The sequence below is a fragment of the Osmerus mordax genome, chromosome 8 (assembly GCF_038355195.1).
Source record: "Osmerus mordax isolate fOsmMor3 chromosome 8, fOsmMor3.pri, whole genome shotgun sequence".
In the NCBI taxonomy this organism is placed as follows: domain Eukaryota; kingdom Metazoa; phylum Chordata; class Actinopteri; order Osmeriformes; family Osmeridae; genus Osmerus; species Osmerus mordax.
Window position 1 is genome coordinate 6,821,665 of NC_090057.1, and position 26,364 is coordinate 6,848,028.

The following is a 26,364-nucleotide window of genomic DNA, read 5'->3' on the forward strand; positions in this document are numbered from 1 at the left end:
ATTGGGGCTGAGGTGAGGCTTGGGGATGAGGGTGATGGTGAGGATGAGGTGAGGATTGGGGCTGAGGTGAGGCTTGGGGATGAGGGTGATGGTGAGGATGAGGTGAGGATTGGGGCTGAGGTGAGGCTTGGGGATGAGGGTGATGGTGAGGATGAGGTGAGGATTGGGGCTGAGGTGAGGCTTGGGGATGAGGGTGATGGTGAGGATGAGGTGAGGATTGGGGCTGAGGTGAGGCTTGGGGATGAGGGTGATGGTGAGGATGAAGTGAGGATTGGGGCTGAGGTGAGGCTTGGGGATGAGGGTGATGGTGAGGATGAAGTGAGGTTTGGGGATGAGGGTGATGGTGAGGATGAGGTGAGGATAGGGGGTGAGGGTGTGGTGAGGCTTGGGGATGAGGGTGAGGATTAGGAGATGTCTGGGGATGGGAGTGAGGGTGAGGTGAACTTTTGGGATGGGGGTGAGGTGAAGTTTGGGGATGGAGATGAGGATGAGGTGAGGTTTGGGGATGAAGGTGATGGTGAGGTGAGATTTGGGGACGAGGGTGAGGGGAGGGTTGAGGGTGGGAGTGAGGATGAGGTGAGGGTTGGGGGTGGGAGTGAGGATGAGGTGAGAGTTGGGGGTGGGAGTGAGGATGAGGTGAGGGTTGGGGGTGGGAGTAAGGATGAGTTGAGGGTTGGGGGTGAGGATGAGGGGAGTGCTGGGGATGGGGGTGAAGATGAGGTGAAGTCTGGGGACGGGAGTGAGGATGAGGTGAGGTTTGGGGGTGAGGATGAGGAGAGGTCTGGGGATGGGGATGGGGGTGAGGTGAGGTTTGGGGGTGAGGATGGGGTGAGTTTTGGGGATGGGGGTGAGGTGAGGTCTGGGGATGGGGTGAGGTCTGGGGATGGGGGTGAGGATGGGAAGGGTGAGGAGAAGGAGAGAGAGGAGGGCGCGGCCCAGGCCAGGACGGCCCATGGAAGGCGGGGGAGCGCGCGTAGGGAGGCCTGGAAGGACGGATGGAGAAAACATCCTCTTTGGTATTTCTCCACACCCACATTGAGATGAGGAAACATACATTTGGCTTATTAAAGTGTGGGTCACGTGTGACAAACTGCTGGGAAAATAGATGTGGTGCACAGCAGAATAACAATATATGTGAGGGAGGTATGACAGTGAGTGAGGCTTGTTGACAATGTAAGAGACCCAGAGCCCCCATCTGGACTCACCTTCCCTGGGCAGAGTTGGCCGCCTGCATGGCGTTGGGGCCCGCCTCGTGCGGCTTGCGGCTGGCGTTGGGCGCAGGTGGTCCCATGCCCTGACCGGCGGGCTGCGGCATACTGGGGGAGGTGGGGGCCATGGTGTTGGTGCCCCCTGGGTATGGGCGTCCACCGGGCCCCGGCCCCAGGCCTCGCCCGGCAGGCATAGACCCGCAAGGCTGCCCGGGACCCTGGCCGTGCATGGGGCTGCTGGCGTTCATGCCTAGGCTGTTGCCCATGCCAGGGCCAGGCCCACTGTAGCTGGCACTGGGAGCCCCTCCGTAGTTAGGGGGCCTGGGGTAGTTACCTGGAGACAGAAAGATGGGAATTTTCTAAGCAACCACTTGAAAGAGGCATTGCTCTGTATGCATGGTTGGCTTTGCAAAACTTCTTCTAGAGAGAGAGGTGGTATGAGACCGTCAGAGCCATTGATGTCGCTGTTTCTTCAAGACCAACCATACCAGTACTACACAGGACTAAGAAGTTGTCTAGTCAGGAGGAGTACCGAAGCCTGCTAGGGCTTCACAGGCAGACAAATCACAAAGTCAGGATTCAGGAATAGAAGGGACGTTTTTCCCCTCCTAGCTCTCATCGCGTCTCCAGAGGATGTGTTGTGTAACAGGAACTACAGCAGCTCTGCCAACCACCACTTTATGCACAATTAGGACTGCGATTCCCAGCCTGCCTTGTTCCAGCTGCTGTGTGTGAGATGTGAACAGCGAGGAGCACTGCGTCATGTTACACCACCCCTCCCTCAGGGGAGTCCTCCTGCCCCGGCACTCTCTGTTCCTCCTCCCTCACAGAAGAGCCTATTTCACAAGAAGGAAGGAAGGAGGGAACACACTTCTGATGTGGGAAAAAGAGCTCCAATAATACATGAACCGGTTGTGAGAGGGAGGTGTGTGACTGTGTGTGTGTGTGTGTGTGGGGGGGGGGCTCTATTCCCCAACAAAGATGGACAGAAGGAGAGAGAGAGGTTTTCTTCTGGAGAACGGCCAATTATATGGAAATTCCCTGGCACTCGCAGGCCCACTGTGAAGTTCTGACCCGTAGCTGGGATAATCCCAGAATTCCCCTTGAGCGCAGTTTGCAACATGGATATGACACACAGCCCCCTCCCCAGTCCTCCACTCCCAGCCAGGCTCTCTGCAGACTTATTACAAAAGTCGGCTGCCCCCTCACTGGTAAAGCCGGCCTCCATCACGCCGTTAAGACACAGTACGGGCCTCTGACGCCGACAGCAGAGCAGCACGACTGCTCTGAAGAATACCAGTGTTGAGACAACAGACATCAAACCTTCCCTAATGACTCAGTACAGCCAGCCCCATTCATCCGAGCCAGGCGAGGCCATGACCAGAAGGTTCTGCTCCGGAGCGAGCTGCCGGCTAGTACGATAATATGGCAGGGCTCCAACACACACACACATTCTCCTCAGCCTCACGAAAAAGTACAAGCTCCAATCAACCCCCATCACATTTTCCACACGTCCTTCTCCAGCGGCTGTCCACCTTGTGTGGCACAGGGATGCCCCATGTGCCAGGCCTCAGCGGGGGCAGCGGGGCAGCGGGGCACCGGGGCAGCGGGGCAGCGGGGCAGCGGGGCAGCGGGGCAGCGGGGAGGATTGTTCAGCCTGGTGGAAAGAGGAGGGGCGGACGACGCTAGGAAAACACACAACACGCGGAGCGCAGCCTAGCATTCATCATACGGCCACGCCAGATCACACAAGACGGATTACCATAACGATCCGATGTGTGTGTGTGTGTGTGTGTGAGCCTCTCTTCATGTGAATGCACACACTCGGGCGCGTGCATGAGCGGGCGCGCACCCACCCGCGCGCCGCACACAGGGTTGGTTCTCATCCTCAGCTGAAACAACACCAGAGATTGATGAATTGAGCACGCCAAGCTTTCATCTTGTCAGCTGAAAGGGGGGGGGGGGCTGGTGCGCAGCACGACGTCCGCAGCTCTCGCTCTGCGCGAGACGACTCAACCCCAGAGAAAGTCTGGGCCAACCCTCTGACAACAAACACACTTTGAAAAACGCTGAAGACGCTGGCACTGAGCTGGTTGATCCATCAAGGCCCAGACGGTGGTTGTGTTTATGTGTGTGTGTGTGTGTACCTGGGGGGCCGTACTGCCCAGACTGAGGGCCGTAGGTAGGGGCCCCCTGCTGGTAGGAGCCATGGTGCATTGACCCCCCAGGAGGAGGGTGAGGAGACATGGGGGGGCCAGACTGCTGGGTTCCAAACTGGGGGCCCGGGGCATTCCTCTGCAGGGCAGGTGGGAACCCTGGAGGAGACACACACACACACACACATCTCAGTTTCTAGAAAGTGTGAGAGACATTGAGTATGTCTCTGATCATACTTGTAGCAAGTCAGTTGAACTGAAGAAAAACGACTTGATGAACTACAGCAATTACAGTTAGCTCAGGCATTTAAAATAGGCAGAGTGCCCTCCAGAACTTCTCATGTTAGCCAAAGAAAAGGGTCTGAAAAGAGTCTTAAATGGAAGCATTACATTTCTCATGCTTAAACAACATTTCCCTCTTCCCACAAAATAGTTTTTTTTTTTTTGATGAATCTCTTCTTTGTTAATACTGTGAGTGTGAAGGTCAAAAGGAACAAACAGCTGCTCAGATTTCTTTTAGGATTTTGATGGCTACCAGTGATGACGGCCGATACGGTAAATGGGAACTATGATCCCCTTTTATTCTCAAAGAGAGAGAGAGGCTTGTGTGGATGACCCAAGAGGTGCTTTGTTTTGGATTATTGGTCACACCTACGTCACCGAAGAGCGCTGGAGAACAGGGTGGTTGGCCCGCCATAGAAAACAGTGTGACTGGGCTTGGGATGAGGTCACCGGCTACTGAGGTGCTTACTGGCAGGCTGTGTCAGCCTACTGGCAGGCCTAGTCAGCCAGCCAGACTCAGATAGAGCTCATCTGTGGAGTGCAGAGCTGGGGGTTTGGGCCCTGTGCTGACAGGGGCAGTGTGGCAAAGAGAATGGAGTCTGCCGATTGAAATGATTTTAGAAATCGTTTCAATTCAAATCGGTGGTTTTGTCTGGTACAACAAACACCGACAACCTGTTTTTATCAATGCAAACCCGACCAACAGCAACAGGGAACACTTAACATGACATTCAAAGTAACAAAGGATTTTTAAATAGCATTTCAACCAGCACCCAACACATGAACCCATTTCAAGGCTCTGAGCAGAACTGAGAATCCTCTGACTCACACAGGACCATCAGGAACTGGGTCCGTCATCAGTTTCCTGCTACGTCCAATTAAGAACATGACAGGGCCAGAGAGCATAAAGAGGATTGAGTCTGTACTTCCTAAGTTCTGACTCACGGGTTACTGGAAGTGAAACTAGGATGGTGTGACCGGACAGGGGGGGATGTCATGGAGGGGTGGAGCCTCACCTCTCTCCTGGGACATGGGCGACCGGCTCAGGGTGGAATGGGAGCCCACGTCTGACACGCTCCCGTGGGTCTGCGGCGCCATCTGGCTGCCTGGAGGGACGCAGGACGGAAAGACGTGAGGGGGAACGAATGCTCAAGCACACACAAACACACACGCCAAACACACCACACAAACAGTTAAGAATATCCCCTCCACCCACACACACAAACAGAGGAAAGAATAATTGTTCCACAGAAAAACAGTGTCCCCCAGTGACAGTCACTTAGCTGTCCTATGGTGTACCCAGCTACAGTAAGTCCCTGTGTGTCTCAGTCTGCTGCTTGTAACGAGCACTTAAAGGGGGCAAGGATGGACAGAGTGTGTGTGTGTCGGGGGGTGGGGCATATGCATGCTGTTCCCGTGGCGATACGGCAGAGATCACAGGTCATCGGTGGTGGTGCTCTAATGGCTGGTCGTTCTATCAGTAGGGGTTAGACTGGGCCTCCTGCAAACCTCGTTATCAACACCAGGAATGGCACAGAGCAAAACCCCCATAGCTTTGGACGCATAGAGACAAAAAATAAAAGAAGAAGAAATTCTACCAACTAGCCCTCATGTCAAACAGGGAAGGCCAACAATGTGCTGGTCTGTGGGATAGTAATTGTGTTAAAAGTGACTCCAAACTGCTAACATAGTTTAGAAACTATTTTAATGACTGAGGCCTTTGTCTTGGGGCTGTACTGGAGCTCCTCCCTTGACCCAGCTGCCTCGCTGGAAGGAACAGAACTGTGTCCCCCACTGTGGCCAGCTACTAGACAGACGAGAACACACTGGTCCAGAATGAACCTTCTCATAATGAGAGAAAAGGCCTATTTTGCTCCACCGCTGAAACGGCCATGAGGGGGTAGATCATCTGTGCATGGTGTCCAAGGGTGGACTGTGGAGCCGTCTGAAAAACGACTAAAAAATAGGCTGGTTGAAATCTAGCTAAATCACACCTTGCTCCTTATTCCATTTGGAGTGAATATGTGTCTGTCTGTGTGTGTGTGTGTGTGTCTGTCTGTCTGTCTGTCTGTGTGTCTGTCTGTCTGTGTGTGTGTGTGTGTGTGTGTGTGTGTGTGTGTCTGTCTGTCTGTCTGTCTGTGTGTGTGTGTGTGTGTGTCTGTGTCTGTGTCTGTGTGTGTGTGTCTGTGTGTGTGTGTGTGTCTGTGTGTCTGTCTGTCTGTCTGTCTGTGTGTGTCTGTCTGTGTGTGTGTCTGTCTGTCTGTGTGTGTGTGTCTGTGTGTGTGGCTCCATACCTGGGACACTAGCGGGTGATATGGGTCCGGAGCGTGATTGGCTGGAGCCGACAGGGGAGCCGACCGGGGAGGGGGAGGGGCCGCTGCGTAACCCAGGGAGCCGTGGCGACACGTGGGGCGAGAAGGGCGACTGGGCGGGGTTACTCTGCTCGCCCTGGCTGCTGGTGGAGCCCGAGGCGCTGACGGCCGAGCTGATGGCCACCTCCGTCCCTGTGGGGAGGTCGTCGATGGAACCCGACAGGTCCTGGGAGGGGAGGAAGAGAGACAGGGAGGGAGGGTTGAGGTCAGGCCGGGAGACACGGAGGCCAAAGGCCCAAAGAAAGCAGTGATCCAGCCAGAAGAACATTAGCCACCTTGCCAGAAGCAAACATGGACACGTTCCTTTACCAACAGGTAGTTCAACTGTTGGAGAGCTGCCTCATGACCTGACATCTATGCCATTCGCTAGTATGGATGGACATGAGAACGGTGGAAATGGGTTTGGAGTCCAGCAGGGCTTGATTCAGTTGAAGCCAAGCCCAAACCGACAGCAAAATGGAAACTATTCCCCCAGTCAGGCTCTGTAGCGCTGCCTCTCTCTGTCTGTACCACCAGCGCCCGGGCACCCGGAGAGGAACGTGACCGCGGTAACCATTCATCATCTACTTACATGTTGAGAACAAAATGGCACAGAAGCACCTCTCTGGGGACTTGGGCAAATTTCACAGATTACACCCAGAAGAGAGCAATGGCAACAGCCTTAATTGCCAAATTGCGAGTCTCGCCAACAAGTGTTTCCTGGTGCCAAGGAATGTCTCTCCAACATGGCACGAGACCAAGTCATTTGCCTCTCACAGATTTGCAGTGGAAAATGGGAACTGCTAAGTCTTGGCATGGCCATGTGACCTGCAACCTGTCATTATGACACTTAAGCAGTCACTGAAGTGATTCCAGTGAACAACACACACATGCAATTTGTACCCCCATCACTATTTCACCTAACAGTGTTCCTCCTTTCTCCTCTGAAACCCTTACACAATCTGCAATGTCTGCTTGTTACTCTAAAAACTGTGCATTCATTTCACCCTTTGAAAGGCATTGGAGGGCCACTTAAACCTTTTGCATATTTGCTGAGACTCATGCTGCCTGCATGATTTATGATCATAATTATTTAGATTTGTTAGAGCTCTGCCTTCCTAAATTGATGAATATAATTATTCAGCTTCATTGGTCATTCAGCACCCCCACCCACCCCCCACCCTCACCTCTACTCGGCTCTGCAGTGGAAAAGAGGAAGAGAAATAAACGAGTGCAGACGGGCTCTCTTTGGGCTGCTCCTTCAGCAGTGCCTCTCTCTCTCCATTATCCCCCTCTCCTCCTCACATAACTCCCTCGAGCAGCAGGAGCAGACAGCTTCTGCCTAGCCGCTGCCTAGCTGGTTGGCTGCTTAACTGGCTGGCTGCTTAACTGGCTGGCTGCTTAACTGGCTGGCTGTTTGGCTGGCTGGCTGAATGATCGTGTCGTGCACTCATCCTTCATCATTCCTCCTGACAGAGACCCCCCCTCCCCCATCAGCTCGAGCCAATTAAAACACAGAAGAATAATCACGTCGTAATTGGGGAGATAGGCGTTGCACCGTAGCCTTGCATATCAGCCTCCCGCCGCAGCCAATCAGCAGCCGCGCACAGACTGCCTCGCTGTCTGTGTAGCGCCCTTGACTCCATTACAATACAAACACGTACGTCCAGCTGCTAAAGACCTCCGTGATTGGTTGTGGATGATTTCTCCGCCTCAGCAATCCATGAGGTGTACAACAACACACCTTGGAGAGGCGGTCAGCGCTCTGCGCTCTGTTCGCCAGTGGGAAATCTCTATCAAGCTGACTCTAAAACAGACAGGAGTACAACCTTTCCCTCTCTACCTCCCTCCCTCCCTCCAACTACGAGTCAGCCTGTGATGTAGCGGGACTGCAGGGAGCAGTGCTCGGTGTAGAGAACATGCACAGCTCTAAACCATGCTAGACACTCTGAACAACAGGCTCCAGCACAGACAGGAGCACCAGGACGCTGCACACGAGACGTTTGATTGGCTGAGAGAACGCAAGACTCGACAACAAGCCCACAGTTTCCCGTCTTCCCTCGGGTCCGCCATCTCGATCACATTCCCAAACGTTAGATGAACAACCCCCCAAAGTGTTCAGAGAGCCTGGGCCTCTGGGCCCCTGGGCATCCATCTCTCCCCCATCCCCAGTGTGTCTCTCTGGGCCCTCCTGTGCAGCAGTAGGGGACAGCAGGCCTGATCAGACACCGTGATGCGTACTCACGCAGAGACGTTCACCACAGACAGGGGGAGAAACCTGCCCCCCCCCCCCCCCCCCCCGTGAAAGCTCACAATCTGAGAGAGCTGGCGTCCTGGCAGTTTGATGAGGGGCTTCTAGAGACAGCAGGAACGTGCTCCTCGGCAGAGGGATGGAGAGGGGATTAGACAGACCTGAGGAGGGAGTGGGGGCTGAAGTGTGTGTGTGTGTGTGTGTGTGGAGGCGCACTAGGACTGAAGAGGCACGACTATGCCGTGATTGGGATGAGGGGCAGGTTTTTCCCATAAGGACACGTCAAGATCAGCAGGATGGCGTATATCCAGTGTTTGGATTCCTTCAACTGAGGATGACACTGAAGACTAACGTGTGTGTGTGTGTGTGGATGGACTGACAGCTGCCTGAGCTGGGCTCCATATGAGAGGACCAGATTACTATTCCTCCATCTGGCCCCACTGTGATTGATGGAAGCATTTGTTAGCATTGTGTTTGTATGTCAGGTTTGCTGGGGTAGGAAGCTATACTAGAAACCCTGCTTTGAACACAAACCCCACAAGCACTACAAAGCAGAGAGACAGGCAGGGAGAAAGAGCGAAGAAAAATAGCAGACTCAGGCACTGGCATAGAATGGTAATGAGATCCTTTGTGTGTGTGTGTGTGTGTGTGTGTGCGCGCGTGTGTGTGTGTGCCTTATTGTTTCTGTGATGAGAACACATGAAAGAGAGGTGAAGGTTCTTCATCAGTTTTCTGCATACTGGAACCTACTAGAATACATACAGGCAAGCTAGTTCTCAGACACTCGCTCTGGATGAAATACCTCAGCGGAACAGAAGGAAGACCATGCCCACCAGTCCAGAGTGCTGTGACCAGAGGGCTGTGGCCAGAGTGCTGTGACCAGAGGGCTGTGACCAGAGGGCTGTGTCCAGAGGGCTGTGACCAGAGGGCTGTGTCCAGAGGGCTGTGTCCAGAGGGCTGTGACCAGAGGGCTGTGTCCAGAGGGCTGTGTCCAGAGGGCTGTGACCAGAGGGCTGTGACCAGAGGGCTGTGACCAGAGGGCTGTGTCCAGAGGGCTGTGACCAGAGGGCTGTGACCAGAGGGCTGTGTCCAGAGGGCTGTGTCCAGAGGGCTGTGTCCAGAGGGCTGTGACCAGAGGGCTGTGACCAGAGGGCTGTGTCCAGAGGGCTGTGTCCTAGGTCTAGTCCAGCCACAGCCTCGCTGTCCACCTCCTCTCTGCCCAGCTGACCTCCTGTCACACACCCGCCCCTCAGCCCAACGGCACACACAACGAAGGGGAACGCTCTCGTGCCATCCCCGCACGGCACACACACACACTTGTCTCCCGTGGTTACGGAGCACCCTCACGCCCAATTAGATATTGATGGCACATGGAGCCTCGTGTTGTGTTTGATGTCCCTGTTTCAGACAGCGCCCCGCGGCGTGGTGTGGCGTGCCTGTATGTGTGTGTGTCTGTGGAGGTATTGCTTCTCTCAGCAGGTGACCTGTCTGAGCCAATCAAACCATGACGGGCTGTCCTGCTGCCTGGAGCCAACACGTTCTGGGGACATGCTCAGCCAATCGCAACTGAGGAAATGGGATGACATCATCTTTCGAACCACTGCTAATATGAAGGTGAGTGTGGGTGGAGGGGGGCTTTGACAGGCATGGTAGATGACAATACAATAGCCCTAACCAATCCCAAATAATCACTCATCGTTACAGAGGAGCAGAATTTACACCGCAATCATGAACAGCACTCGTGCCATGCAGCGCTGGAGATAATTGGACCTTAATGACGGGCTGTAAGATCCAATGTGGAACGAGGACAGTAATCTCAGAATGATTTCTCTGAGGATTGTGTGTGTGATTGAGAGCCAGCACATGTGTGGCGGCAACAACCAAATATAGCCGTGCAGTATCATTAAAACAATATATTCAGCACTGGGCTTGTGTGCTGCGGGACATGCTTCGTTTGGGGGGGGGGGGGGGGGAGATTCATTCTAATCTAGAACAAAGGAAGAACGGAAAGCGAGAGAAAATAAATGAAACACACCGAAACATTTGGGACCTGTCCAAGACCTTCATTATCTTTGATGTAGACGAGGAGAAAAAAAGAAAGAAAGGCGTAATTAAGCCAGTCTAATTGCCTTCTCAGCTTCCTCTCTTTCCCTCTCTTCCTCCAGCTAATCAATAAGCACGGGACAGAGAGAGAGAGACAGAGAGAGAGACACAGAGAGAGAGAGAGAGAGAGAGAGAGAGACAGACAGTAAGAGAGACAGAGACACAAAGAGACAGAGACAGAGAGAGAGACAGACAAAGAGTGAGACAGAGACAGAGAGAGAAAGAAAGAGACAGAGACAAAGAGAGAGAGACAGACAGAGAGACAGACAGAGAGACACAAAGAGAGAGAGAGACAGAGAGACATAGACAGAGAGAGAGACAGACAGAGAGACAGACAGAGAGAGAGACAGACAGAGACAGACAGAGAGAGAGACGGGAGCGATGGGGACCGCGGACGCCCCCGCTGCCTGCCTGATCCCACCACCCCTCAGCCTCGCTGGAGCTGGCACGCCGCCAACTGGCGCCTTTGTCTGCCGCCTTGGTAACTGCACAAGCGCCCGCCTGGTGATAGGCAGAGGCATTGATTGGCTGCATTTCTGTCCACGGCACGTCCCATTCTTCTATTATCAAATGTCTAGACGGCATATGTCCCCTACACTGGGCCTTATCGAGGCACAGACGTACATCCAGATAAACACACACACACACAGCAGCACGATGAAGAGACCTGGCTGTTGTGTGATCGTCTGACCCGTTCTCTGCTAGGAACTGTGGCCAAAACAACAACCCGGAACCCAACAGGTGCCAACTGTGGCTGAACCAGGAAGTCCTCTATTCATACCTCCACATCAGTTATCCCATCTCATCTCTCGGCGTGCCGAGAAGCCCCGCCCCACGGTTTGACAGGGGTGTGTTTGAGGGAGAGCATCCGGATTGAACCCTAACTAAGACGAGCTCGCTGGCAGGCGCTTTGTTCCAAGTTCTCTCTCTCTCTGTCGTGGTGAGGAAACAGAGAGGTGGGAGATAAAGAGATGGGGGGAGGGTGGGGGGGCAGAGGGCACACCACCTCGAGAGCGTCGCTCTGAAAGAGTGAGACACGGCTCCTCGCACGCTTTGAAATGGAAACTAAAGTCTCAGGTGATGCTGAGAGGGGGAGGGAGAGGGGGATGAGGGGAGAGAGAGAGAGAAGCTCTATAATAAAGAGAAATTGACGGGTAAGTGGTGGAAGTGGAGGGAGGGGGAACGACAGCGTGGGTGCACCCGTCTGTGGCCCGCTAATGTGATCAGAGCACTCATCTACCCTAACCTGTGGAGCGGGATGGGGGAGGTCCCGTAGCGACGGCTCATTCGCCAACTCACCTGTCCGTCAGACCACAGGAAAGCCGTGTTAATCTGTGAGCCTTTTACATCAAACGGAAATGAAAGATGAATCAAAATCCAGAGCCGTTTGGCAGGGCTGTACCACCAGGGCCCATCCAGGGGTTCATGAACACTGTCAGTCAATAGCAGACACTGAAATGACGTTACCTTGACTAGTGTCCATGTGTTTCATCTGACGCTGCACAGGGAATGCTGATGATGTGAAAAGCATGAAGGGGGGGGGGGGGAGGGAGCGTTCTGCCTCATCTGTCTCTCTAAGTAGGCTTGCACATGCACACACACGCACATCCCTGTGCATGCATGTTCCCATCAGTGCTGTGGTGGGTAGGATGGGCTGTTGATGAGCTGAGCTCCCAGTAGAAGCGGTGCAGAACACAGCACAGCAACACAGAGGGAAAGAGAGGAGGCGAGGAAAGAGCAGAGGGAGGAAGGAGGGAGAGAGGAAGGAGAGGCACTGCGCTGTAGCTTCCATCCCCTCTTCCCCTGGGGCCCGAGCCAGCCAATGGCAGCGCAGCGGCCCATCCCCCCCACCGCCCCTTGCCAACAGCTCAGCCAACCGGCTCTGGTTCTGACTGCCTCGGCAGCGCACACCCCCGGCCCTCTCCCTCCTCTCCCCTCTCGTTCGTGTTCCATCCCCCCCTTGTGCGCATTCTAATTATGGAGAGTGAGCCGCAGCGCACAGAGGGAGAGGGAGCTGAATCAAAAGAGCGAGGGAGAAGGAGAGGAGAAATGAGAGGAAGGGTACGGGGACGAGGGGGGGGGGTGGGTTGTCTACATTCACAGGATGCAGATCAGCCTCTGGGGCTGAGGATAAACAACACTGCTTTCAGCCTGCAAGTAAATTAGAATGCTGTGTGTGTGTGTGTGTGTGTCAGCTCAGGGGTAGCAGAGAGGGAGGGAGAAGCAGGCTTCAACGTCAGTGTGTCAGGCCGGACGTGTCTGTTTCACTGCAGTTGTGCTCTCTGAGGCAGGCAAGCCCCCGCTCTCCCCCTCTCACTCGCTCCGATATACTGCCCCCATATCAAAGCCCAGGCACATGGGAAAGGACAGGCGGAGAGAGGGGGGGGGGAAGCAAAACAGAGAAGAAAAGGAAAACGACACATGGGGGAGAGGGACGAGAGAGAGAGAGAGAGAGAGAGAGAGAGAGAGAGAGAGAGAGAGAGAGAGAGAGAGAGAGAGAAAACAGAGAAGAGGAAAACAACTAGGGAGCAGAGAGGAGAGAGAGCAGGCTTGTGCGTGTTTGTAAGAAAAGACAGCAGAAAAGACAAAAAGAGGAGGGAGGAGGGAGATGGGAGAAGCTGGTTGTTTTAGAGGATGTACTGAAAACCACCAGAGAGGCAAACGAGGAAAGCGAGAGAGGGAGAGAGAGAGAGAGTGAGAAGGAGAGAGAGCGGAGGCAAAAGCATCAGAGAAATGCAGGCTTTTGGCGAATCTCTCCTCCACTGTAATCTTTAAAAACTCTGCAGCCTCCCTATTGCGTCGCTGGTTTATTTATCGCAGTGCGTTCTCTGCCTCAGAAACTAGTTCTGGGCTCTCATCCCCCTCTAGGCCTTTTAATCATCTTATGCCTCATATTCTCCTCTCTCTCCATCTCTCGCACTCCTCCATCTGCCTCCCTCCTTCGTGGGCTGGCTCTTTGAGCTCTCGTCTCTTCTCCCTGAAGTAAACATTAGTCTGTTCAATTGTTTTGTTATTTAAATATTTTCTCTTTCTTTAACCTATCCCTTTCACAGTCAAAAGAGCTCTGGAAGTAGATAGAGAACAGGGGTATGGGATGGCAGGGAGGCATGGGTAAATAAACACACACACACACACATCAAGAACAGCCTGCCTAGGACCGAGACAGTCACAGTGAGTGTGTGTACCTTGACCTCAAAGTCTGCCGACGCTCCTCCCCCAATTGCAGTCACAGTTTGTGATAAGGGGGACTAGGGGAAATGGAAGCTAATTAAAATAGAGGAGTCAGGTGGCTGAGCGGTTAGGGAATTGGGCTAGTAATCCAAAGGTTGCTGGTTCGATTCCCGGCAATGCAAAATTACGTTGTGTCCTTCTCTTCAGCACTTTCTCACCCTCCATCCCTCTCTCCGTCGAATACCCACACACACAAACCCCAATCTGGGTCAATTCTCCAGCCTGATGTGTCTGATGGCTGACAGGTAGGTTCCAGTGTGTGCGCTAGGTCTGTATGCCGCAACAGGAGAGAATTCTTTCATCAGCTTTATGTGCTGTGGTAGCCAACCTGTGTACGCAGAACCCACAACCCAGCCTAGCCCCACTACAGCTGGGCTTAGATGGCCTCGCCAGCCAGCCTGCCTCTCTCTCTCTCTTCCCCCTCCTCCCTTTTTTCTCCCTTCATTTCTCTCACCCCTTTTCACCCTGTCCTTCCTCGCCCTACCCCCCTCTCTCCTCCACAGCTTAAACCTTGTTAGACCCTGGGAAAAAAGAGACCACAAAAAAAAAGAGCGCCAATTACTTCTCGAAGGCTGACCACATGTTTATTTTATCTCCCCTTAAAAAGACTCTGTGATTAAATAAATAAGAGTGGGAGGAAGTACATTTCAAATTCCCTTTAATACAGCATGATGAAAAAGGAAGGGATGAAAAAACCCATGTTCTCTGAGGCGTGCAGGCCCTATCAAACACAGCCAGCTATTAACTCACGAGAGTTCACTACTCCAATCACACTTCGTTATTGTGTGTGTTGGTGTGTGTGTATATGTATATGTGTGTGTGTGTGTGTGTGTGGGGGGGGGGGCGGGGGCACACTAGCCTAGCAGCTGAAGATGATACGGAGTACCTTCAACACAAGGTTAACTAAGAACATTCAAAGCTATTCCTCACTTTCCTAATAACTCAGTGTCTGACGTATCAGCCCCCCCGAGATGGAGGGTGAATGATGGGATCCATTGAGACACCTGGGCATTAACACATGTGGGTCCAGGGCTAAGGTTAGGGTTAGGACTGTGGGTACAGGTCAGTAGGTATGGTACTGTGGGTACAGGTCAGTAGGTATGTTACTGTGGGTACAGGTCAGTAGGTATGGTACTGTGGGTACAGGTCAGTAGGTATGTTACTGTGGGTACAGCTCAGTAGGTATGTTACTGTGGGTACAGGTCAGTAGGTATGGTACTGTGGGTACAGGTCAGTAGGTATGTTACTGTGTGTACAGGTCAGTAGGTATGTTACTGTGGGTACAGGTCAGTAGGTATGGTACTGTGGGTACAGGTCAGTAGGTATGTTACTGTGTGTACAGGTCAGTAGGTATGTTACTGTGGGTACAGGTCAGTAGGTATGGTACTGTGGGTACAGGTCAGTAGGATTCAGGTTCCTCACCAGTTGAATGGAATTCCACACCAGAAGTGTGGCGGTACAGAACAGCCAATGGGCTCATGTTTCCCGCCCAGGTTCTTCCTGCTCCCATCACTCCGAGGTCACAGTGTAATGGTCTGCCCAGCTGCACCCACCCAGGGATATGCTCATTAGAGCACCGACTCTAAATGTGATGTCAGCTGCTACAGAAGAGCTGGTCTGCGGTTGTTCAGCTGGACACCAGTGGAGTGGTTATCCAGGGAGGACCACAGCACTGTGGAGTTCCACGCTTCCCAAGAAATCCTCCTGCCTTTTAAATATGGCATTGAACTGCTGGACTGTGCTGAATAATGTGGGGCTTAAGGCTATAACTCGAGCGTCTCTCTCTCTCTCTCTCTCGCTCTCTCTCTCTCTCTCACACACACACACACACACACCACTGCCTGCTCCAGAAGCCTTTTTACCGTGAGAGCAGGGTGTAGGGTGGGGATGTGACAGGAGGGCAGAGTGCTGCAGTGCGAGGCGTGCTCTCATGTCAGCGTGGTGTGCTCTCTCTGTTCCCCACACACTGCTCTCTGACAGATAAGGGCACCGTGGACAGAGCATGAGGCGTGAAACACACACACAAATCCCCCCCTCCCCCGCGGGCACACCTCCCTCAGCCTAGCGCTGTGTCCCGTAGAGTTTCTGTCATCCCGTCAATCAGTGGGATGGTGGTGGTGTGTGTGTGTGTGTGTGTGTGTGTGTGTGTGGGGGTCACTGTGCCCTCACTGGCAGATCAAACTGCCGAGCCATGGTGTACTACTGTAAAAGTTACACAAACAATCACCCCCCCCCCCCCCCCCCCCCCCCCCCCCACACACACACACCCTCCACAGGCAGGGGAGCAGAAGCCACCGTGGGCTGCAGGCCAGGACCAGAGCTGTTATGATGTTCTGACAGACCTTAGCAGGAGAATGACCGTAGCGTTCTGGTGACAACAGGCTGGTGGGCTGCGCTCGGCAGGTCAAGGAGGCCGGGCTCCACGGGGCAGGAGAGGGAGCAGGTGCTGCACGAGCGAGGCCGAACCTCTGATGCTGTGTGACTGGCAGCTGAAGAGCGCTGAGCTCACGAGGATCAGGACAGCTTCGTTCCCCATCAATGTCCTCTAATCTAGCTCGTCACCAACAAACGGGGTATTTATCAAACGTTTGACTTGATTTCTGCCTGAGCTGAATGTTTTATGAGAGCGAGCCGGCTAGATGACCACATTTGAGCTAATTATCTACATGCTTTTAACCCACTTTGTGTGAGGGGGGCAAGCATTGAGTTCATTTGTTTATACTTGCCGTTCCTCCTGTCCAGTTTCGTTCGGAGAAGGTAGACATTTAGAAGGCTGGTGACATGTTAGAACCAAGACTATCAGTCAAGAGGACGAGCTGCATAGTCACTCAGCTAGGAAAGTCTCCCCTTCCCTCTCTCCATCTCTCCCCATCACTCTCTCCATCTCTCCACATCACTCTCTCCATCTCTCCCCATCACTCTCTCCATCTCTCCCCTTCCCTCATACATGATCAAAGCAAATACTGTATTTCACTGTGACTTGCAGATCACAGTGAGGTATGTGATGCAGTCCCCATTTGAAATGTAATGCAGGTTATTCTCTATTAAGAGCAGAGCATCATCTGTTTCGCACTAGAGTCTAAATGCAAGCAGGGCGTATAGGCAGAACCATCAACCCTTGAATTACACCTATTTGCTGCCTGTAAATGTGTTCCATTTTACAGTCAGTATTTCTGATTTATTCATCTTTTACACTCTTCACAGATCGCTCCAACCACACCGCTTCCACCAGATCATATTTCAGCCAAACGTTCGAGCTCATAACTCCTGTTATGGGCCACACAGCTCTCCACACGTTGTGTGTGTGTGTACATGCGTGCGTGCATGTGTGAAGTCTAATGGATTCCACAGCGGTCAAGGGGTTCTGCGGAAAGGTAAGTACCAGTATCTATTGTTACAACACTGTTTATGGTTGTACAGTAAACCATTCACAATCCTTGTCAAGTCATGTTAGCTAGAGAAAGATAAAGCTCTGAGTGTGGTACTTAAGCACTTAAGAAACCTACTGTACCAGTGGTGTACACACACACAAACACACACACAAAGGCCTGGCAGCAGTCCAGTACTCCAGCTGGGTGCCAATCACATGGCAGAGCTGAGAGCCCCAGAGCTGCATAGGAGCTGCTTTAATAACACAGCCATCAGGACACAAGATTACAGCGCAATCAGGGCCTTTATGCTGCAACAGGCAAGGCACCAAAACTCCCAGATTAGAGAACAGCCTGGAACAGTGCTCTGGTAAAGCCAGGCCCCCTAATCAGCCTGGAATGAAATGAAGTGTATGTGGACGTTCCCTGAAGGCTTCCAGTCGCCCAGGACACACACACACACACACACACACACATACTTAAGAGTGTACTGCAAAGAATCATCTGCAGGGTGCTTCAGATCATCATCTCAGATTCAGCCTCTGGGTAGGATAGAGAGAGCAGGAGGATTTCAAGCTGCCGAGCCATCTCAACTAAGCCACACAAGGGAACTGATCTTCTCAGGGACTGATCTTCGTCCATCTGCATTGTCTCACACTCGCTACAGTAAACGGCATCATGTGTTTAAAGCTTGAAAACACCGGAGTCCGAGTTCCCCCGTTCCAGAAAAATCTACTAACTCCGTTTTCATAGACCTTCCAGAGGTGCTGCTGAGGCAGAAACAAGTCAACATCGTGAAATCATTTTTCCCCCCCTTCTTCCACGGTTCCCTCAGCTTCGAAGCGCATGGCTAATTCCCCATGGCCATCTTTTATCCTGTATTCTAAAAGCCATTTTCCAGCCCATGTAGCCGCTTTATCTCCATTAGAGATGTTTTAAGGGGAGGCATGTCTCCAGGGTGGCTGGGAGAGAGCGACCAGTGCCGGCCTACGCTCTGCCTTCTGACGGGAGGGGAGAGAATACGCTCCTGCTCCGACCAAAGAAAGATTTCTGGAGCAGCGTTCAGAGAGACGGTGCTGCCTGCCAGCTTCCTGAGAAGCATCCGCCGTGCGTGGGTCTCCCGCCCCGGCGCTGGGGCCGCGGCAGGCCGGGGTGGATTTGATCACGTTTGAAAAGGGAAGAAGAAGGAGAAGAAATGAATGGCCGTGCTGAGAGTTAATCATCCTGTCACTCTTCAATCAGAACACCGGACGCTTGGAAAACCAACAAGAGGCACGGCGGTTACATTCGTAGGCAGATTGATGGAGAGTGGAGCACAAACCCCCCCACCCCCACCACCCCTTCATCTCTCCCTCATCTCTCCCTCATCTCTCCCTCATCTCTCCCTCATCTCTCCCTCATCTCTCCACCTCCACAAAAACTGTAATATTTTCAAAGGTTCTGGGTATTAATGAAATAATCATTGCACGGCTCAATACCAATCTTGTTCTTTATGTGTCCAAAGGCCAACTGTTCTCCAATCAGACGTGTGGGTATGTTGACTACAGCAAATCTTTTCTAAACAGCGAGAAGGAGGTGCTGAGAAATGATCTGCTAAAATAAACTAGGCAAGATGAATCACTGGCAGTACACAATGTTCTACTGCCTACATGCCGGCAAATGTCTCTCTCAAAATAAAATATATATATCCTGAGTATGAATTAACATTAGTAATAAGAAATTCCATCAGTATAACAACGTGATTAGTACATCAATCAGGTCTTTATGCATATTTTCTGAGGGGGCTGTTTTGCAGCCTGTCGCCATGGCAACACCACTGGCACCCTAACTTCAAAGAGAAAGAGCGAGGACGGCGTCATAGCAGACAGAGAGAGGGAGAGTCATAGCAAGCAGAGAGAGTCATAACAGGCAGAGAGAGGGAGAGTCATAGCAAGCAGAGAGAGTCATAGCAGGCAGACAGAGAGTTATAGCAAGCAGAGAGGGAGAGTCATAGCAAGCAGAGAGAGTCATAACAGGCAGAGAGAGGGAGAGTCATAGCAAGCAGAGAGAGTCATAACAGGCAGAGAGAGGGAGAGTCATAGCAAGCAGAGAGGAAGAGTCATAGCAGGCAGAAAGAGTGAGTCATAGCAAAGAGAGAGGGGGGAAAGTCGCAGCAGGCATAGAAATAGGAGAGCTAGAGGAGAGTAGGTTGGGTCCTGGACCCGGGAGCTAGTCTGTCACTGAGACATGGGGAACCATAGCATATAGAACGTGTGTGGCATTTAACCCCACAGATGTGCAGGGTGGTTTAATACTGCTGACATGACAGTTGTACCAGTCAGGAGGGCATCAGTGGTCTGTGCACCTTAGCCTATCTGCTGACAACACCCATAAGGGCTGAGGAACGGTGAAGTGTTGGTGAGGGTTGGGTAGAGAAGGGGTGAGGAGGGGCTTAACAGTTTACTTACTGTAAGTCGCTCTGGATAAGAGCGTCTGCTAAATGACTAAATGTAAATGTAAATGTAAACAGTTATGACCCAAACAGCCATATATACAGTTTCAGCTGCAGGCTGTGTAAGTGTTAACCACACCATGGTGAAGGGCATGTCCAGGGTAGACTTGCTCAACTCTCTCAGAGCTCTCATCCGAGCCAAAGCAGGATTCCACAAACCTAATCAATTCAAATTAGCCGCTGGAATGGAATCCTGCATTGCAATTCCCTGCGTGCACTTTGGCGGCTGCTCTCGGCCCTGATAAAAAAAATGGCATGCAATTACTGCTAAGTTGACCCGCTTAATGATTCATCTCTCCCAGGACCAAGGAAGACGAACGAGGTGAGAACAGGAATAAAAAGGTCTACCCAAATGGAGTGGTATGAGAGCCAACCAAACAGTCTTGCCTAATGGAGCTTCAATTCAAGCAGTCAAAACATAAGCCATGTGTGTAAAATGTGGTAATAAGCTAAGAAAATTACAAATTCCCCAGCGCAAATCTTACAGAAACAAAATGTGTACTTTGGTGCAAGGAAGCCTTGGGATTGGTTGAGGGGAGTATGGGCCCGCCCTGACTGATGGGCCTGTGGTCCAATGGTGTGCTGCCAGCTCAGCCCAGGAACAGTTGAGAAGAGACTGCAGCAGAGAGAGAGGAGGAGAAGAGGAAGGCTGGGAGCTGAGCAGCTGGAAGCTAGCAGGCCCTTCAGCAGACAACCTTCCTCTTCACATCGCTTCTCCATGAGACAAGCATTCAAATTGGGCCTGTGTGGGCAACAACTTCCCCTTAAAAGGAGAGCCAGTCCTCAGAGAGATTAAGGGAGGGAGAGCTAGAGAGGGAGACTGGGAGAGAGAGACTGAGAAATAGAGGCAGACGCTTTGAATGGTGAGAGCTCCAAGTGATGTAGGAGACTTTGGTCCAGATCTTAGCAATGAGCGAAAGAAAGAGAGAGAGAGAAAGCGAAGAAAAGGAGTGAGGAGTTGTACACTCTGATAGATGTTGCTAAACCTGTGGCAGGGATCCAGAAGGTTATGTCAGCCAGACGTGTAAGGTCCTGCCACTTGAATACATGTGCCATGAGCTGCTGATTGGGGTGTGGATGTGTGAACTCACAGGTAAGCTGGATGGTCTCTCCTGTTGGCTGAGGCCCATCTCCTCATGGCTGGGCTTCCCAGGGGTCATAGCAGACTGGCCCCTGCTGCCATAGCCATCCTGTGGCACCTCCTGGGGGAGGACAGGAGAGAGAGAGAGAGACAGCGAGAGAGAGAGAGACAGAGAGAGAGACAGAGAGAGAGCGAGAGAGAGCGAGAGAGAGAGTGACCGGTGGGTTGAGGGAGCCCAAAAATGCAGGAACATAACTGCCAAGCTATTTAACTATCCCAATCCAATCCAATCATCCATTTCTGATAGCATTTGCTGTCCTCTGTCTGTGGAAGTCTGTCATGTTGCTAACTGTTGTTCAGTAAACAGGCTATGACTCACACGAGGGCGCCAAGTGAGCTTTAACACCCCCCCCACACACACACAATCGGAGGCACGGTGCATGGCACGGCTAGGGGAGTATCATCTTGCCTCCAGTTTGCCCGCTAACACTACTGATAATTGCGGTTTTTGAACTCTGCCAGGCTAGCACCCTCATATTCCTTTTTTTGCCAGACTACTAGCATTGGGGCAGATGGTTGCAAAGCCCGACCAAAACAAACACCACCACCACCACCACACCCTCATCCTGTAGAAAAGGGATGACTCGTACTTTTAGGTGGATGTGAAGCCTACAGATTACAACGAGATGGCCTGACGTCCAATGACTGGGCAGGTACAGAGTCTCTTCTGTGGAAGTTTACTCTGAATACTCTCCTCAAACGTGACCCTGACACAGCAATAGGTAAGGAGGGCACCATGATTAAACGAGGGGTGAGGAGTGGCTGCATAAATCTCGGAAAGTATGGCCAGAGAGTGTGTGTGTGTCCTGCCTTTACATCCACTAATTGGAAAATGTAAACAAACGTGCACCCCCTGCTAATGGAGAGCAAGTTTATTTGAGCATCGGTGGAAATGAGGCTAGGGGGGGGGGGGGGGGTGGACACCCGCTCTTGTTCAGTGGCCGACATATTTACTGAGGGCTGGCTTACTTCTTTGCAGTGCTGTGATAGTTGGGTCATGGCCAGGTCAGACACAGGTATGTGTTTACACTCCACTCATGACATCAGCGTTCCGGCGTGCTCGTGTGCCGTGTGGAACAGCTGCTCTTGCTAGATAAAGGCCACTTCCCTCAACAGGGGCCGGAGGCTGGGGGGGGGGGGGGTCTTGGAGGCTGGGGGTGTGTGCTGGGAGGGGGGGGGGTGCTGGGAGGGGGGGGGGGCTTGGAGGCTGGGGGTGTGTGCTGGGAGGGGGGGGGCTTGGAGGCTGGGGGTGTGTGCTGGGAGGGGGGGGGGGGGGGGCTTGGAGGCTGGGGGTGTGTGCTGGGAGGGGGGGGGGGGGGCTTGGAGGCTGGGGGTGTGTGCTGGGAGGGGGGGGGCTTGGAGGCTGGGGGTGTGTGCTGGGAGGGGGGGGGGGGGGGGGGGGGCTTGGAGGCTGGGGGTGTGTGCTGGGAGGGCCTGGAGACTGAAAGTGCCAGGAAGGGAAACACATCATAGTGAAGGTATGCAGCCAGCAAGAGGCCAGCTCCACCCCCACAGAGAAACCAGATGTACGTCTACTTGGTTTCTGCTCCAGAAGGGATTGAGTGTTTCATCACAAGACTTCCACTGGAAAGAAAGAGGGTGGGTGCTTCGGAGGGAGGTTCACATATTATAGAATGGAAATCTGAATTAAAATCCCTCAGGAGATGAATGCAATAGAGCTGTGAAGGTAACCCCCTTCCCTCCAACATTGCAAAACCACAGCGTTATTTCATAACCTTCTATGGTCGTTTGATCCTCGTTTAATGGTCGATCTCCATGAGTTGTAATGTTTATGACGCTCTGTCAAGCTGCGAGCTTTGCCTGGCAGTCAGCGGTACTACACACAAGTTAGACATTAAAGGCGAACAGCTTTACATTCGCAAATGCCTGGCTGCAGAGCAATGAAATGTTCAGAGAAATAGTTTGAAGTGCACGAGGGGAGAGCATGATGTAAAAGAATTAAACAGAATTCATCCTGAGAGTTTCTGCCCTGCCAAAGCGAACCATGTCCAATCAAGAAGAGAACACTGACTGATGGCCCTTTATGTGTTTGAGGAACGGCGTGTGGGATGGGGGGAGGGGGGCGTGGGGGGTGGGGGGTGGGGGGAGAGGGTCATTTGAAATGTAAGAGCAATCAAGCGGTAGTTTAGTTAAAATTATCAAACTCTATTTCAAATTGTATTTTGTTTCACCTTTGGTTAAAAAAATTAAGAAAAAAAGAATTCTGGCGTGTTCCACATGCTCCACAAGGAGCGATCCATTTGCTAAAAGGAAGATGTGGATATGTCCAGAGAGAGGCACGGCGGGCCCCATCCACACAGCTTTCAGAAGGCCTCTCACCATCTACACGACACCTCTTCATTATGATGGATCCCCAGCAGAGTGGACCGTGTTAGAAAACACTCATCAAGTTGTGAGAAACACAACGGAGGGAGTGCTGTTGCCATAGTGACGCAGACAATGAGTGGGGGCTGCCTGTGTGTTCCAGTCTGCAGGCTGCTCTACCCAGACACACTGAGCTGGGAGAGCAGCTATTGTTTACTCTCAGTCGACTCTAAAGGCCAGAATCATCCTTCCTTTGGAGCAGGCTATACCCTGGAGCCATCCCAGCTGATAAAAGGCTCCTTGGCTCGCACGAGCAGCACATTAATATTGGCAGTTAAATACCGGTTTTAGAACTCGACAGCTGAGCAGGATTTTTTTCCCTACTCCCTCAACAGAAACTGATCTTTTCTCAGACAAGTCCTAACAGCAAGGCTAAAGTTACCCCCAGCGTACTTCATCAATGAAAAGCCCACGTCAAAAAACAAGGTATTTTTTTTGTTCGCCTTATTCTCCCGGCTTGTCATATCAAACATGCCTATTTCTTTCCTGTATGTAAACCGCCTCATTGTTTCACACAAACACACACACACACACACACACACAAAGCTAATTAAGGCTGTCAGTAGAGGAGAAAGACAGAGCCGCAGGGGAAATACCCGGCGCTCTGAGCAGACTGGTACTGTGCCCCGCCACGCAGACACACACCAACAACACAGAGGCAGGGAACGGCTCTTTGATAGAGGTTATCGTCTCCTCCAGCGCTGCGGACAGGATCGAAGGCTCTTTCCGTCCTGTCTGGCGGGCCCTCGTACTGCAAGTTCAAGGTATCGCTGTCGTTAGCGGTTGAGCTCCATCATTACAGCCTCCAGCTTCACAGTGACGCGGCGCTAACGAGCACAGCGGCCATCTTTAGTAGACTCCCAGATAGCAGGGGTTAGGGCAGAGACTGTTTCATTCCACCTGTTTATTCCCCTATCATCTCGGTCAAAAAAAGACGCACAGGGCTGAAACCGAAAACAATTTCCTTTATCAGCCTGACTGAAAAATAATAGCGTTGGGGTTGAGGGAACAGACGGTGGCTGAGCTACATGGAGCAGTGTGGCTGCAGCGTGTGTGCTCTGCTTGGATATTACCCTGACACCCAGGAGGCTTTTACTCAAGGTCAGTTCCTCATTAGTTCAGCCAGCGTGGTCGTACACTTCTACTTCTCTCGTTGTGCATTTCTCCTGGCCATTCTTGAGTCAAATATCAAAACTAAACTCAGATATACGAATATGGACGGGTTAAAACAGGTAGTCACCACACGGGCAACACTCCACACAGGCTACACACCACACAGGCTACACACCACACAGGCCACACACCACACACAGGCTACACACCACACAGGCTACACACCACACACAGGCTACACACCACACAGGCTACACACCACACAGGCCACACACAGGCTACACACCACACAGGCTACACACCACACACAGGCTACACACCACACACAGGCTACACACCACACACACCACACACAGGCTACACACCACACACAGGCTACACAGGCACACACCACACACAGGCTACACAGGCACACACCACACACAGGCTACACACCACACACAGGCTACACACCACACACAGGCTACACAGGCACACACCACACACAGGCTACACAGGCACACACCACACACAGGCTACACACCACACAGGCTACACACCACACAGGCTACACACCACACAGGCCACACACCAAGTCAGGGTTTCCCTTGAAAAAACGAATGCGGCTGACCATCTCACCCCTCCCCGCACCCACCCCCAGTGGGAGCAGCTAAATCGCTGACTCAATAACCGGCCAGGGAGACTGGACTTCATTACTGCCCCCGGCCTTTATGAGACCAGAGCTGGAGAGCAGATGGCACAGATAGCTGGAACTCCAATCTAAAGAGGACCCCCACCTCCATGAGTGGGCTACTTTTCATATTGATTTCTTTTTTTCTCTCTAGAATATAGGGAGACCGCAGCTGTACGAGGGATAATAAATGAAAAGGTATTGAGCCGTTAGGAATGAAGCTTCAAATATAAGCCCTGCTTTGCTAAATTAAAAAGTCAAGTGCTGGTGAAGAAGCTTGCTTTGAAGCTCCGCCCCACACCTGATTGTCTCCTTTATGAACAGGGAGTGACAATGGTTGATCATGATGAGTATCCCACTGCTGCATGCCATTTTCCACCCAGTCCCAGAGATTGCACAGAGAGCAATTTCACTCGAACACTCGGATTTTCCTCCGGTGATCAATAAAAGGAATTGAACTGAAAAACGTTTCAACAGGTTCCCTGCTGTTCCTCGGCAGGGCATTGTGGGAGTTGTGGTCCCTCTTACCTGCTGTGGGGGTGGGCGTGGCTGCATGTAAGGTGGCTGTGTGGGGGCGGCGGGCTGCTGTTGCTGCTGGGCGGGGCTGAAGTACGGGGGCTGCCCCTGCTGGCTGTACCCGCTCATGCCCTGCTGCTGCTGCTGCTGCTGCTGCTGCTGCTGCCCATACTGAGCTGCCATCTGCTGAGGGCCAAGACACGGAAAGCTGGTCAGTTACACACACACAACAAACACAGTCTCCACTTCCAATCCACATGGATCAACTCAAGTGACTACTTAAGCCCCGTGTCCTGGGCTGGCCTTGTTGACCAACAGCGCTGTGAAAAAGTGATGAGCTAGGCACCGGAGATTAGTCTCCAACCACTGGGCCCCTGCACAGTCTGTCCACGCCATTACTACAACTACACAGCTTCTTCCTCCATTCACCGCAAGCTGTCGTTTGGAAGTCTTACGTAACCTGTTTTGGGGAACATCTGCTATTGGCACATCCCCGAGCCTCAGCTGGAGTCACTCACATTAGGCAGGATGTCAAACAACAAGGGGGGAAAGAAAGGGGAGGGAAGCTAAGAAAAAAAAAGAAACACCCACTGCACTGATGAGAAATCAGTTTGGGACCAATTTTATAGAGCATCATCAAATCAAGGGCTTCTAATCTTACTATTTGATGGTAAGGTCTTTCCTTACCCGGGGTCAATAAGTTAACATCTACGTTAAACCAAAATACCCTCCAGAATTTATCCTACAGGAACCAATGGAATGTATGCTCCATCTGACCTGAGGCAACAGGCAATAGTGAAAAACATTTTTGGAAAAGGGGAAGTCGGTCTTTCAGTTCTGTATGCATCAGCGCATTATCCAACCAGGTCACTGCTCTGTAGGCCCTCAGGGCATCCAGTCTGTTTTTCCACACATAACATAGGCTCATCACTGTGGAACTGAGACAGTGATGACTGAGTGTCTACCCTCCAATCTTGACCTCATTCTCCCATCTCTCTCTCTCTCTTTTACTCTTCCACCTACCTCTCTCCCTCTCATGTCTCTCACTCACTCTCTCCATATCGCTCTCGCTCTCTCTCTCTCCCCCATCTCTATTTT

At 52.2% G+C, this 26,364-nt stretch overlaps 1 protein-coding gene across 4 annotated transcripts in view; it reads right to left on the reverse strand.

The window, feature by feature from the left end:
• Positions 1-26,364, reverse strand: part of arid1b (AT-rich interactive domain 1B) — a 43,972-nt gene that overhangs the window by 11,196 nt on the left and 6,412 nt on the right. For 2 of the 4 annotated variants that reach the window (XM_067241037.1, XM_067241040.1), the window contains 6 exons: positions 25,279-25,452; positions 20,533-20,643; positions 5,941-6,184; positions 4,663-4,752; positions 3,356-3,523; positions 1,206-1,542 (listed from right to left, as the gene is read on the reverse strand). In XM_067241037.1, the coding sequence (XP_067097138.1) occupies positions 1,206-1,542; positions 3,356-3,523; positions 4,663-4,752; positions 5,941-6,184; positions 20,533-20,643; positions 25,279-25,452 (1,124 nt within the window). The remainder of the gene's footprint in view (positions 1-1,205; positions 1,543-3,355; positions 3,524-4,662; positions 4,753-5,940; positions 6,185-20,532; positions 20,644-25,278; positions 25,453-26,364) is intronic. The other 2 variants (XM_067241038.1, XM_067241039.1) reach the window with 2 other exon arrangements.